The sequence below is a fragment of the Apodemus sylvaticus genome, chromosome 17 (genome assembly GCF_947179515.1).
Source record: "Apodemus sylvaticus chromosome 17, mApoSyl1.1, whole genome shotgun sequence".
Classification (NCBI taxonomy): domain Eukaryota; kingdom Metazoa; phylum Chordata; class Mammalia; order Rodentia; family Muridae; genus Apodemus; species Apodemus sylvaticus.
In genome coordinates, this window is record NC_067488.1 from 2536536 (window position 1) to 2548915 (window position 12380).

At 42.7% G+C, this 12380-nt stretch overlaps 1 protein-coding gene across 3 annotated transcripts in view; it reads right to left on the reverse strand.

Moving 5' to 3' along the window:
• Positions 1 to 2848: 2848 nt before the first annotated feature.
• The window catches only part of Nipal2 (NIPA like domain containing 2), a 111408-nt gene continuing 101876 nt past the window's right edge, over positions 2849 to 12380 (reverse strand). For 2 of the 3 annotated variants that reach the window (XM_052161355.1, XM_052161354.1), the window contains exons 8-11: positions 12116 to 12204; positions 8161 to 8224; positions 6980 to 7074; positions 2849 to 3479 (exon numbers count right to left, since the gene is read on the reverse strand). In XM_052161355.1, coding sequence (XP_052017315.1) covers positions 3367 to 3479; positions 6980 to 7074; positions 8161 to 8224; positions 12116 to 12204 — 361 coding nt within the window. In that variant the 3' untranslated portion in view covers positions 2849 to 3366. The remainder of the gene's footprint in view (positions 3480 to 6979; positions 7075 to 8160; positions 8225 to 12115; positions 12205 to 12380) is intronic. The other variant, XM_052161356.1, reaches the window with a different exon arrangement.

A 12380-nucleotide genomic window follows, 5' to 3' on the forward strand; every position in this document is an offset into this window, starting at 1 on the left:
GTATCTTTATATCCTTTATATCACTATCAAATTGGCATCCCAAAGGCAGCCTTCAAAGTGGCTGAGCGTGTATCATCGGTACTTGTGGTGTGCTATGTGCTTGGAGACCAGAGTGTCCTGAGGAGCTCTGCTTGACATTTCTCTTCATTTCAGTCATGTCCACCATCACACTTGCTTTCTTTGGAGCCAAACTTAGATGTTGTCACATCACTCTTGAGTAGCAATGAAACTGTTCATGTCTACACAATCTGCCTCCTTTCTTTCTCTTTCCACTACAGAACAGAAACTCCAGGGACATGGGACACATGGGACATGTGTATGTATTATTGTTGTTGTTGTTGTTGTGTGTGTGTGTTTGTGAAGAATGTATTCTGAATCTTTGCTTGAAAAAAAACTATTTTATTAGTTTTGAAGGGATTTTGGTAATGAAAGTATTGTAGCATAGGGTAAGCAAGCATTTAAACTAAGCTGTCAGATGGAAGAGATCTGTGCATTAGTCAACTGCATGAGAGATAGCTCCCAAAGTTATTATCAGCAGGGTGCATGAGACTGGAGAAATTCTTCCAACATGTTTAGTGGTGTCTGTAAAAGAACCACTGCTTTCTGAAGAGACAAAGTTGGACTGTGAGAATAAACTCAAAATAAATACATTTATTTCTTATAAAAGCAAAATGATCTTAATATAAATATCAAGTATCTGATTTGTCACAAACCATGACGTGTTAATGTTTTCTTATTTAGCTATCCAGTGCCCAAGAAACAAGAAAAATAAGTTTCATAGCAAAATCAAAAGAGTTTGGACCAGAGCTTGGCAAACTACAGACATGGATTGTTACTATTTTTGTTTTGTTTTGTTAATAACTGCTGATGTATATTCATTATTATTTGTTTACATATTGTCCATGGCTACATTTATGATATTATGGAGCAGCTGAGTAGTGGGGGACAGATACCATATGGATAATACAAACCCGCAAATATTTACTTTGTAAGTCTATACTAAGATGTTTGCCAGTCCTTGGTCTAGACAAATAGTCAGATGAGCCAAATGTTGGCCAAGGGTTCCCAGCTTACAATGCCAGAACTAAGGAGTTGGCTTTGGTTGTCAGGCACTAAGTACTAAGAGGAAGACAAACAAAACCCCCTATAAGCCAGGAGACTAACACTTCTATTTACCTTGGTTTGGTGTACCATATTCAGTGAGACTAGGTCTGAATACATTATATATGTAATCCTGATTTCAAAAGCATCCTTGTATTGCATCAATGAATTTCTTTTCTCAAAACCTTTAATGCAAATGTTAGAGTGTACAGACAAATTATTGTTAAGCTTCTGTCTGCAAAACTCTACAGTGCTCAGTCAGAACTATGTGCTGTAGCTATGAATATGGTCCTATAGCTCAAGTAAAACCCCTTTCCCGATTTTTGAAACAAACATCAAGATTTACTAGAAACCTATAGTTTAAGGTACTGGATAAATAACTTAGCTGAGTCTCTCAGGGCCAACACACTGCCCCCATTCAGTAAAACATTGTTAATTATATGACTGTAGCATCTAGGTCAATGGATACTTTTCAAGATGTCAGGAATTGCTGACAGCTGCCCAGAGTTCAGAAACTAAACATGGGCTTTAGGATATTCCAGTTTGGTTAGGAATTCAGGTTATAATAAGAAAAATTAAAAGACTAGAAATAGTTCAGGTTAGTATTTCATTAGCTCTGAGTTTAGCACCACACACAAACACAATTCTTGAGTGGCACTGGGCATGTTTTGAGCGACATAAGGCTTTAAAATATCATGAAGGATGGGCCTTATTATTTGGTTACAATAAATCTGTTCCCTCTTCTCATTGTTTAAATGTTAGGCACAGCATAAGGAGAAATCATTATACAGATTCTGCCTGAAACGTGTGTCAGACGTGGTGGGCGGCCACAGAGAGTCAGTCACATGCCACACAGGCCACCTGTGCTCAGGTTTGGCCTCGTGGCAATATTCCATGGCCAGAGTCAAGGAGCTGAAGCCCACTTCTCTAATTCTGGTTTTCCTTTTCTAGAAAAAGCAGCAAAGTTTAGAGGACTTGGGGGGAAGAAATGGTGTGCAGTATGAATATCCTAAGAAACTAAGTGCCATTTTGAGACTTGTATCAGAAGTTAAGATGTGAAACCCACTGAGAAAGTATAGGATCTGTAACAATTTGGATTTTGCTTTTTTTATCTTTTTTTTTTTTCAAGACAGGGTTTCTCTGTAGCTCTGGCTGTCCTGGAACTCACTCTGTAGACCAGGCTGGCCTCGAACTCAGAAATCCGCTTGCCTCTGCCTCCCAGAGTGCTGGGATTACAGGCGTGCACCACTACTGCCCGGGGATCTGTAACAATTTAAGGCACATGACATAAAGTTTTTCTTGAGTTTCAATGTAAATATCAGAGGATCATAAGGCTGGAGAAAATGCCACCATTCTAGAGTTTTAGCTTTTTTTTTTTTTTTTTTTTTTTTGGTTCTTTTCGAGACAGGGTTTCTCTGTAGCTCTGGCTGTCCTGGAACTCACTCTGTAGACCAGGCTGGGCCTCGAACTCAGAAATCCACCTACCTCTGTCTCCCAAGTGCTGGGATTAAAGGTGTGTGCCACCACCGCCCTAGAGTTTTAGCTATTTTAACACTTTACGAATTTGTGCGTCATACCTACACAGAGACTGTGATAATATGTGTTGTTTGAATTTTAGTGCATATGCCACAGAGGTGAGCACAGTCAAATGTCTTAAATGTTCCCATTTCTTGGGCTTAAAAAATGCCACTCTCAGGTCTTAGAGTTTTTAGTAAATCCCATCAGAGAATACCACTGGTAAACTCAATTTTGTAACGAGGCCCTTTATTTTCAAAGGAAGATTTTTATCAGAATTGGCTGGGGCCATGACTTGCCATACAACAGGGGAAAAGGTGTGAGTTCCTTAAGAGAGGTTTACGGAAGGCGGCCAGGAACAAGCACATCAAGTCTCCCATTAAAGACTAAGGCTGTGGCACGAGAGCAGGTTCTGCAAGCCACGTGCAGAAGCGACCTCGCCGTCTACGGCCGGATCTCGAGTGCACATTTTTGTGTGACATTCTTGCTCCAGCAGCCAGGCTCTCATTAAGATCCAGCTCGATGGCCGCTGGGAGGACGCAGGGTGTGGGGAGCACTCACAGTTACATTCCATGAAAGCATTAGGCTGCTAGAGATTAGGAAGGCCCTGATTGTCCACGGTGGGGGAGAAGTAATCGAATGCGCGCACATGTCGGCGTGAAATAGCTGCTGACACAGGGCGAACATGTGCAATCCTTTAAAAGGTGGTTTTGACTAGCAGGCCGGCAGCCATCCCCCTTGGCGACCTCTCTAGGCTTTTTTCTTCTCTCCACACTGGCCCCTTGTTGAGTCACCTCCGTCAGGCAAGGTTCCGTAGGATAAGCCGTTTGAGTCTGGTTGTATTCTGTCCAACATTTGTTTCCCTGTGGACACAATAATCATAAAAGACCATTTGAGCTCTTAAAGATAAAAATGTCCTAATAATTTCTCTTCAGTTCTGGCCACATTTTATGCCTTAAAAAAAATACTATGTGGTTATCCTCTCAATGAAAAAGATAAAATGTCAAGGAAGAAAGGCCCACAAAAATCTCACAGCACTTGTCATGTGGTCACATGCTTGTCCACATGCTTTTGTCTTCCCGTGTCCAGATAACAGCACAGGAGAGCGTTATGGACCAGGAGCTTTAAAGCCATTGCTGGTCCTATACATGAGGCTTTGTGAAGTGGAAAATAGTTTAAAACCAAACAAAATAATCATTTTATTTTCCATCATTTTTATTTCTTCCTCCCACCCAAATGCAGTTTTAAGCAAGCCATAATAAACATCGTTGTTACAAATGTTTGTTCTGAGCCGGGTGATGGTGGCACACACCTGTAGTCCCAACACTCTGGGAGGCAGAGGCAGGCGGATTTCTGAGTTCAAGGCCAGCCTGGTCTACAGAGTGAGTTCCAGGACAGCCAGGGCTACACAGAGAAACCCTGTCTCGAAAAAACCAAGTCAAAAAGAAAAAAAAGAAAAGAAAAGAAAAACAAAACAAAACAAATGTTTGTTCTGTCACCGTGTGTTGGGGAGGTAGCTCTCATGGCAAACAGAATCCCAAGCTCACTGCGCCGGTCTCCATTCGTCAGCCTTACAGAAACAGTTCTTGCTTAAAGGCAAATGCTACCAGAATGGAAGACAGAACTATCTTCTACTACACAGCAACCTGTGGGTGACCTCGAACCCCTCGAGGCTAGGCTGGGCGGACAGGAAGCACAGGCTGACCTGTTGTGCACGCTACACGCCCAAGTTGAGTTGTTTCTCCATGGAGATGCGCACTGGGCAGATGATACCCACTGACCCAATCTGCAAGGGCAGCTGCCTCAGCCCTCCTCAGGACTGATGCTCATCCTGGACGTCCTATCGAAGGGTCTGTAGGTGTCGGTCACCTGCCATTCCCTATGCATCCATGTCCACTGACACTAAGGAAGTCCAGTGAAGAGATCCACCAGGTGACCCACGTCAAAGAAGCCTGCTCATTTCTTCAACAGTTGCATGGACAGACTGCCAACACTACACCTTCCAGAGCTTTATCACTAACCATACTTCTTGAGGCAAAAATTATGTGTTTATATTAACACCCAAAATAATGCTGACAATGATTAATTTTTTCTTTTTTTGGTATTGGCTAGCTATTCTTTTTTTTTTATTCGAAATAATTTATTTACATTTCAAATGATTTCCCCTTTTCTAGCCCCCCCACTCCCCGAAAGTCCCGCAAGCCCCCTTCTCTTCCCCTGTCCTCCCACCCACCCCTTCCCACTTCCCCGTTCTGGTTTTGCTGAATACTGTTTCACTGAGTCTTTCCAGAACAGGGGGCCACTCTTCCTTTCTTCTTGTATCTCATTTGATGTGTGGATTATGTTTTGGGTATTCCAGTTTTCTAGGTTAATAACCACTTAGTGAGTGCATACCATGATTCACCTTTTGAGTCTGGGTTACCTCACTTAGTATGATATTCTCTAGCTCCATCCATTTGCCTAAGAATTTCATGAATTCATTGTTTCTAATGGCTGAATAGTACTCCATTGTGTAGATATACCACATTTTTTGCATCCACTCTTCTGTTGAGGGATACCTGGGTTCTTTCCAGCATCTGGCAATTACAAATAGGGCTGCTATGAACATAGTAGAACATGTATCCTTATTACATGGTGGGGAGTCTTCTGGGTATATGCCCAGGAGTGGTATAGCAGGATCTTCTGGAAGTGAGGTGCCCAGTTTTCAGAGGAACCGCCAGACTGATTTCCAGAGTGGTTGTACCAATTTGCAACCCCACCAGCAGTGGAGGAGTGTTCCTCTTTCTCCACACCCTCTCCAACACCTGCTGTCTCCTGAATTTTTAATCTTAGCCATTCTGACTGGTGTAAGATGAAATCTTAGGGTTGTTTTGATTTGCATTTCCCTAATGACTAATGAAGTTGAGCATTTTTTAAGATGCTTCTCCGCCATCCGAAGTTCTTCAGGTGAGAATTCTTTGTTTAACTCTGTACCCCATTTTTTAATAGGGTTGTTTGGTTTTCTGGAGTCTAACTTCTTGAGTTCTTTATATATATTGGATATTAGCCCTCTATCTGATGTAGGATTGGTGAAGATCTTTTCCCAATTTGTTGGTTGCCGATTTGTCCTCTTGATGGTGTCCTTTGCCGTACAGAAACTTTGTAATTTTATGAGGTCCCATTTGTCAATTCTTGCTCTTAGAGCATACCCTATTGAAGTACACTGTAGCTGTCTTCAGACATCCAGAAGAGGGCGGCAGATCTCTTTAGGGATGGTTGTGAGCTACCATGTGGGTGCTGGGATTTGAACTCAGGACCTTTGGAAGAGCAGTCGGTACTCTTACCAGCTGAGCCATCTCTCCAGTCCCTACTCTTTAAAAAAAAAAACCTGGATATTTTCTTTACAAATGTTTTCCCCTTTCCAGGTCTCCCCTTCAGAAATCCCCTATCCATCCCTCCTCCCCTGCCTCTATGAGGGTGCTCCTCCACCCACCCACTCCTGACTCTCACCCTGTCATTCCCCTACATTGGGGCATTGAACACCCTCAGGCCCAAGGGCCTCTCCTCCCACTGATGTCCAACAAGGCCATCCTCTGCCACATATGCACCTGGAGCCGTGGATCCCATCATGTGTACTCTTTGATTGGTGGTTCAGTCCTCGGAATGCTGTAGGGTGGGGGTTGGCCAGTTGACACTGTTGCTCCCCCCATGGGGCTGCAACCCTCCTCAGCTCCTTCACACACTTCTCCAACACCTCCATCCGCACCCTGTGCTCAGTCAATGGATGGCTGGGAGCATCCACCTCTGTATTTGTCAGGCTCTGGCAGAGCCTCTCAGGAGACAGCTATACCAGGCTTCCCTCAGCTGGCACTTCCCGGCAGCCACACCAGCGTCTGGGTTTGGTGACTGTATATGGGATGGATCCCCAGGTGGGGCAGTCTCTGAATGGTCTTTCCTTCAGTCTCCACAATGATTAATTTCTAAGGATACTTTTTTGAATTTAAAAATGTACATGTAGCCAGGCAGTGTTGGCACATGTCTTTAATCCCAGCACTTGGGAGGCAGAAGCAGGGGGATTTCTGAGTTCAAGACCAGCCTGGTCTACAGAGGGAGTTCCAGGACAGTCAGGGATATACAGAGATAAACTGAAAACCAAAAACCAAAAAAGAAAGAAAGAAAAAGTACATGTATGTGTGTGTGCATGTATGCGTGCGCAGAGGTGAGAACACTGTGGGAAGTTGGCTCTCTCCTTCCACCACGTGGGTCCCAGGGGACAAACTCGTGTCACCAGGCTTGGTGGCAAGCACTTTTACCCACTGAGCCATCTCAGGCCCAAGGATAATCTAGTCTACATTAGAGAAAAAAATACATATTGTTGTCTTACCAGGAATATTCCCCAAATCAACAAAAGACTGTTGTAGATGTTCCTTTTCTCTATTTCTTGTCACTAAAAATACTCCAAGGAATGACAGGAAACACCTGTAAGAAACACATTAATAAAGAACACAGGAATACTGAAACTGCTCATGATATTAAATAGCTGAGCTCTAACTTCTACCTGATGACATAAATTCCACTGGTTTTGTGTATACCATTTCTTATGGTAAACTGCTTCAAACTAGTTGTAATCCTTACAGCCAGAAATAGTTATACCCAGAACCGAGAGCTGAGCTGGGCAGTTTCCAACAACTCTCTGCCCCAGGTTTTCACCATCTGGAGGCTGATTCAGGCTCTAAACCCTCTGGGTAGACATTAGGTCTCCTTTCCTATCCATGCATGCCCAGACCCATTACTGGCATGCAATATGAGTGCAAAACAAGTAATTCTTTAATTTTCTAAGAAATCTCATTGTCCTTGGCCATAAGAGTAGTCATAGTTTCCAGACCCCAGAAGTTTGGCCGCACCCAGATGTCTTATGAAATTGAATTTTTAAGATAGATGGTTTCCTATGTTGAAAATAGAGTAGGCTCCAGTTTGCATAACAATGGTCATGCTGAATACCAGATCAAGAAGCAGCTAAGCATTAATGGGGTGTACTTGGAGCCAATGAAGCAACTATTGATTGGCAACATATCATCGAGGTTTAGCTCTGTTTGCCAGCAATGTTAGCAGTGATATCCACCAAGTCTCTAGAAGAGGCCTAACTGAGTGCTTTTAGACAGAAAGGGCAGGTCCCAACCTGAAGCTATGGATCCTAAACTAGGGATCCACAACAGGCTTGACCTTTATTTTGGGCGATCCAAAAGGTATCCATGTTTCTCAAATAGAGAACTAACCTAGGAGTTCCCAAGGGAGAGGTGGGCCTGATATAGTACTATAAGGCCAAGGAATAACCGCAGAGTTCCATGGATTTATCATGATTTTGGCTGGAACTGAAAAATCTTCAGTGTTTCAGAACTCTCAAAGAGATCCAAAAGCTACAAAGGCAAGGGTACAGTCTTGTGTAGAGTGGTCAGTTGGAAATATGTTTCTTCTAGTATCCTCCAATTTCCTATACTTCAGGTATCTATAGCTATACAAAGCTAATAGAGTTTCACATACCTTACCTCTGAGACATGTACTCACCCAAAAAGATATATAAATACAGTGAGAAAAGCAGCACCAAGGAATTCCTGGTAAAATATGATGCCTATATAAGATCAGAGGTCAAAGTTAGTTTTAGGGTAAAAGAATTTATAAAGGCAACACATTATTTAAAAAAAAATTGTCAATACTTTTTTTCTATGTGTGCTTTCTCCAAAACTGCACATTCAGTATTTTAATCTAAAGACTCTGTGGGTATTTTTACATTTGAAGTTACACAAAAAGTTAAGTTATGTGGGGTTATAGGCTTAATATAATTATCAATGTTATAAAACCTACATATTTTTGTAAGGAAAAATTTCATTTTTGTTTATATATGCATGTATTTGTGTGTGTATACATCTCTGTGTATGCAGAGGCCAGAGCATAACCTCAGGGTCTTTTCTCATGAGCTGTCCACCACAGACACAGCTCACATGGGAAGCACTTTACTGCCTGAACTGTATTCCCAGGACTGTAAACAGAAATGCCTTTTCTGGTCTAGGTTTTCTTTGTGGAACGTGTAAGAGAACAAGCCTCCAGTGCGCATGTCCTACCAGGAGGTAGCAAACCTGCCTGAGGGTCTGAGTGGGTCACGAGGCCACTGGCACAGCAGCCCTACCGCAGGCTGCCGGCTGCAGCTCCGCTATCCCCTTGGCTGTGCCCTGTGTGTTTTGTAAGCCTGGCCAGATGCCCAGATGGGCACTAGAAAAGTCTCTGGCAACTTGGTGCTCCCTAGCTCCATTTTCTCCCTGGAGCTATTTCCTTCCTCTGGTTTTCTCCTGCAGGCCATAGGGGAAAAGGCGTCTACCAGGTGCTCTGAGGAGCGTCGCTTCTGTCCCAGCGAGTCCCAGTGCTTCCATCATTTAAAGTCCCAAACACTGCACAGAGCTTTTATTCAGTAGAAAATCTTTAAATCATGGATGATTTACACTAGCTGTATGTGTGCAGGTGGGGGTGTTAGTTTTGTTAGTTGGGCAGAGAAAACTTGCTGTCTTTTAGGAGGTGCTGCGGTCCTGCTGGGGACATCATGGTGAGCCCTGCTCTTAGGAGAGGCTGGCCAGTCTCAGCCTGATCTCTCCACTTACAGAATGAGCCACGGTGCCCATCCTGCTGGATAGCTTCACACGGATGAGTATTTTCCAAGCACTCCCTGTACTATGATGGACCTCTCTGTAGTCATGTTCAGGTTCTTGTTCATCTAGGTCAATGCACACTGACGTTAACTTCCCTACGGGCTGTAAGCTACATCTCTGTTCTTTAGGCAGCGCCGAGCTTCTTGGTGTAACCTCCCCCAGGCTTAGGAAGTTCTGTGTCATCAGAATGGGTTTCTGGAAGTGGAACTTCTGTTCTAAAGAGCAGAGACTTTTTATTTTTATTTTAAAACTACATTAGAATATACATATTGTAACAATATGTTACAATATGATACAAATGATTTATAATCATTTATCTGATGATCCTTTCATTTTGAAAGCTTGAAGCTATATTCTGATCAAACATTTCAACTCTTTCTTTCTCTGGTAATCATGTTTTTCTTTCTGTTTCTATGAGTTCACTATTTTTCTTTCTGTGATTGGGTTGATTCTCTTAATAATGTCCTCCTGTTTCATTAACACTGGGGCAGGTAGCAGAATCTCTTTCCTTTTCAGAGATGAATAGTATTCTACATATGCACTTGTCACACATTTTCTGTCCATTTGCCTGACAATGGATCCTGGGATCATTTGTCTCTTTTGGCTACTATGATCAATGTTACAAATTTTCGTTCATTTTTGGGGTACATACATAGGGGTAGAATTGGTGGCCTGTACGATAATTTAAAAAATTTTGAGTAACTATATATTGAATATAATTTTATATTTTCATTTATACCATTTACCAATGGTATAGGACTAATGTCTTATATCCTTGCTGATACTTGAGGTTTTTTTTTGTTTGTTTTTAATAGTGGCCACCCTAGGGTTGGAGAGATTACTCCTCAGTTAAGAGCATTAACTGCTCTTCTAGAGGTCCTAAATTCAATTCCAGGCACCCAGATGGCTGCTTACAACTGTCTATAACTGTAGTCTCTTTGGATGTGATTCCTTCTTCTGGTATGCAGATGTGCATGCAGACAAAACACCTATATACATAGAACACAGCAACAAGTAAATATTTGGCTGGGCGTGGTGGCTCATTCCATTGATTCCACTACTCAGGAGGCATAGAGGCAGAGGTGGAGGCAGAGGCAGAGGTGGAGGCAGAGGTGGAGGTGGAGGCAGGCAGATCTCAGCCAGTTTGAGGCCAGCCTGATTTACATAGTGATTTCTAGGCCAACCTGGTCTACAAAGTGATTTCTGGTCAGCCAGGATTAGATAGAAACTGTCCCCCAAAAAAGACAAAAAACAACAAAAAAACCAAACCAAACCAAACCAAAACAAAAAAACAAGCCCCAAATAGCCATCACCTTAACGGACGTGAGAGGCATCTCATTTTATTTACTTGGTGATTACTGATGTTGAACATTTTCATTTGCTTGTTGGAAATTATATATTTTCTTTGCAGAACCACTTAGGTTCTTTGCCAATTTTAAAACAACAGGTCACTTGTGGTTTTGCTGTTGACTTGTAGAAGCAGAGCAGACACTTTTTTAAGGTCCTTGATAAATTCAATGAGATTTGGTTCTGGGAGAGCGGCCTGCCTGCTCAGGCCCACAAGGGTGCCGTGATCATGCGGCCCATACCGTGCTGACTGCTGCAGTACAGCCCAACACTTACCAGCTCAACAGGGAGGAAGCGCTGCCACTTCAACTTGAAGCTACACCTTTTGTTGTGGGGAGGAGACGGCCAGCAAAAGGCCTTACCGCCATTCTACATTCAACAGCAGACGGACGCTATCATCTCCAGAAAGTTCCAGCACTCCTAATCATCATTTGCTTCATGTCCTGAGCATTGTATTCAGCCCCATTAGCTGAAAAGCCTTCTGTTCAGGGAACTACATTATTTTTTATATTTTTCTGTATGTTGATTATTAAACTGTATATCATGCCTGTAACTTTTTGTTTTATTTTTAATTTTCTGATAATTCTAGGATGTAGCAACATACAGTATTTTCTCACTGACTGTCCCCAGAAAGCACTAAACACTAAAAAAAAAAAAAAAAAAAAAAATAGATGTATTGGGATATAATCTTTTCTTTAAGCATTTCTCTGAGATTCAAATTTTTGGGAAACAGAGGCTGTATGAATTATTTTAAGAAGCTGTTCACTGGGCTGGGCCTGGTGGCACACATCTGTGATCCCAGCACTGGAGATGCAGAGGCAGGAGGTTGACTGTATATCAGTAGCCTGGTGAGAAAATGGCAACTACATCAATAAGCTACTGACTCAGGACCTATCATTATCAGACTTATAAATGATTTAGTTGAATCTATTGTATTTTGATTTGGACCAAATTTTAAGTTTGTACTTTGTAACATCATTTTCTCTGCAATGTAAAAAGTATTCATTAAAGTACAAGAACTGTAAGAGAGGGAATAGCAAATGTGCAAGTTTGTCATGCCTTCCCTGCAGTGGTCAGGGACACCATTCTCTCATTGAAGTGATGGGCACAAGGGGTGGGTTTACAGAACCGGGGGTGTCTGGCCTGAAGGCCAGCCTTAAGAGGCCCCTTCAGTCACTCTGAATAGAGGGGGCTGCAAGCAGAAGACTCCATCAAGCAGAACACAGTGAGCATCTTGAACTCATAAGAAAGCTAATTTGAGTTCCAATGTTCGCTTAATGAGAGTAATCCCAGAACAGCACTGAGCTGCGTCGGAATCAGAGAACACCAGGGAGCATTCACGCAAAGAGAGGAGTATGGAGGGAGTTGGGTGCTGGCTGAAGGTTGGGACATGGGCTCCCAAAGCTTCCTGATTCCCCTCTTTGAGTCTAAGAGAATCTTGTACTTGTGGTGGGGTGTGGAAAGCTAGGACTCACCTGCAATGATAGCGCTGGTTGTAAAGAAAACATGGTTGACTGGCACCACTGTGGTCATTGTGTAGAGTTCTGTGGCTTGATTCAGGAACCTATGGAAGGTGGATGACATTTACCAAAGCTCCAGTTAGCTGCGCTAACTGGCTAACAATAACGTCAGGAAATGTATGCTCTGCAGCTACAACTACAAAGGGACAGGAACTGTGGAGAGAGGGCACTCCAGTCAGCAGCCAGAGCTTAGACGCGTCTGATGCAAGAGATCAGATGT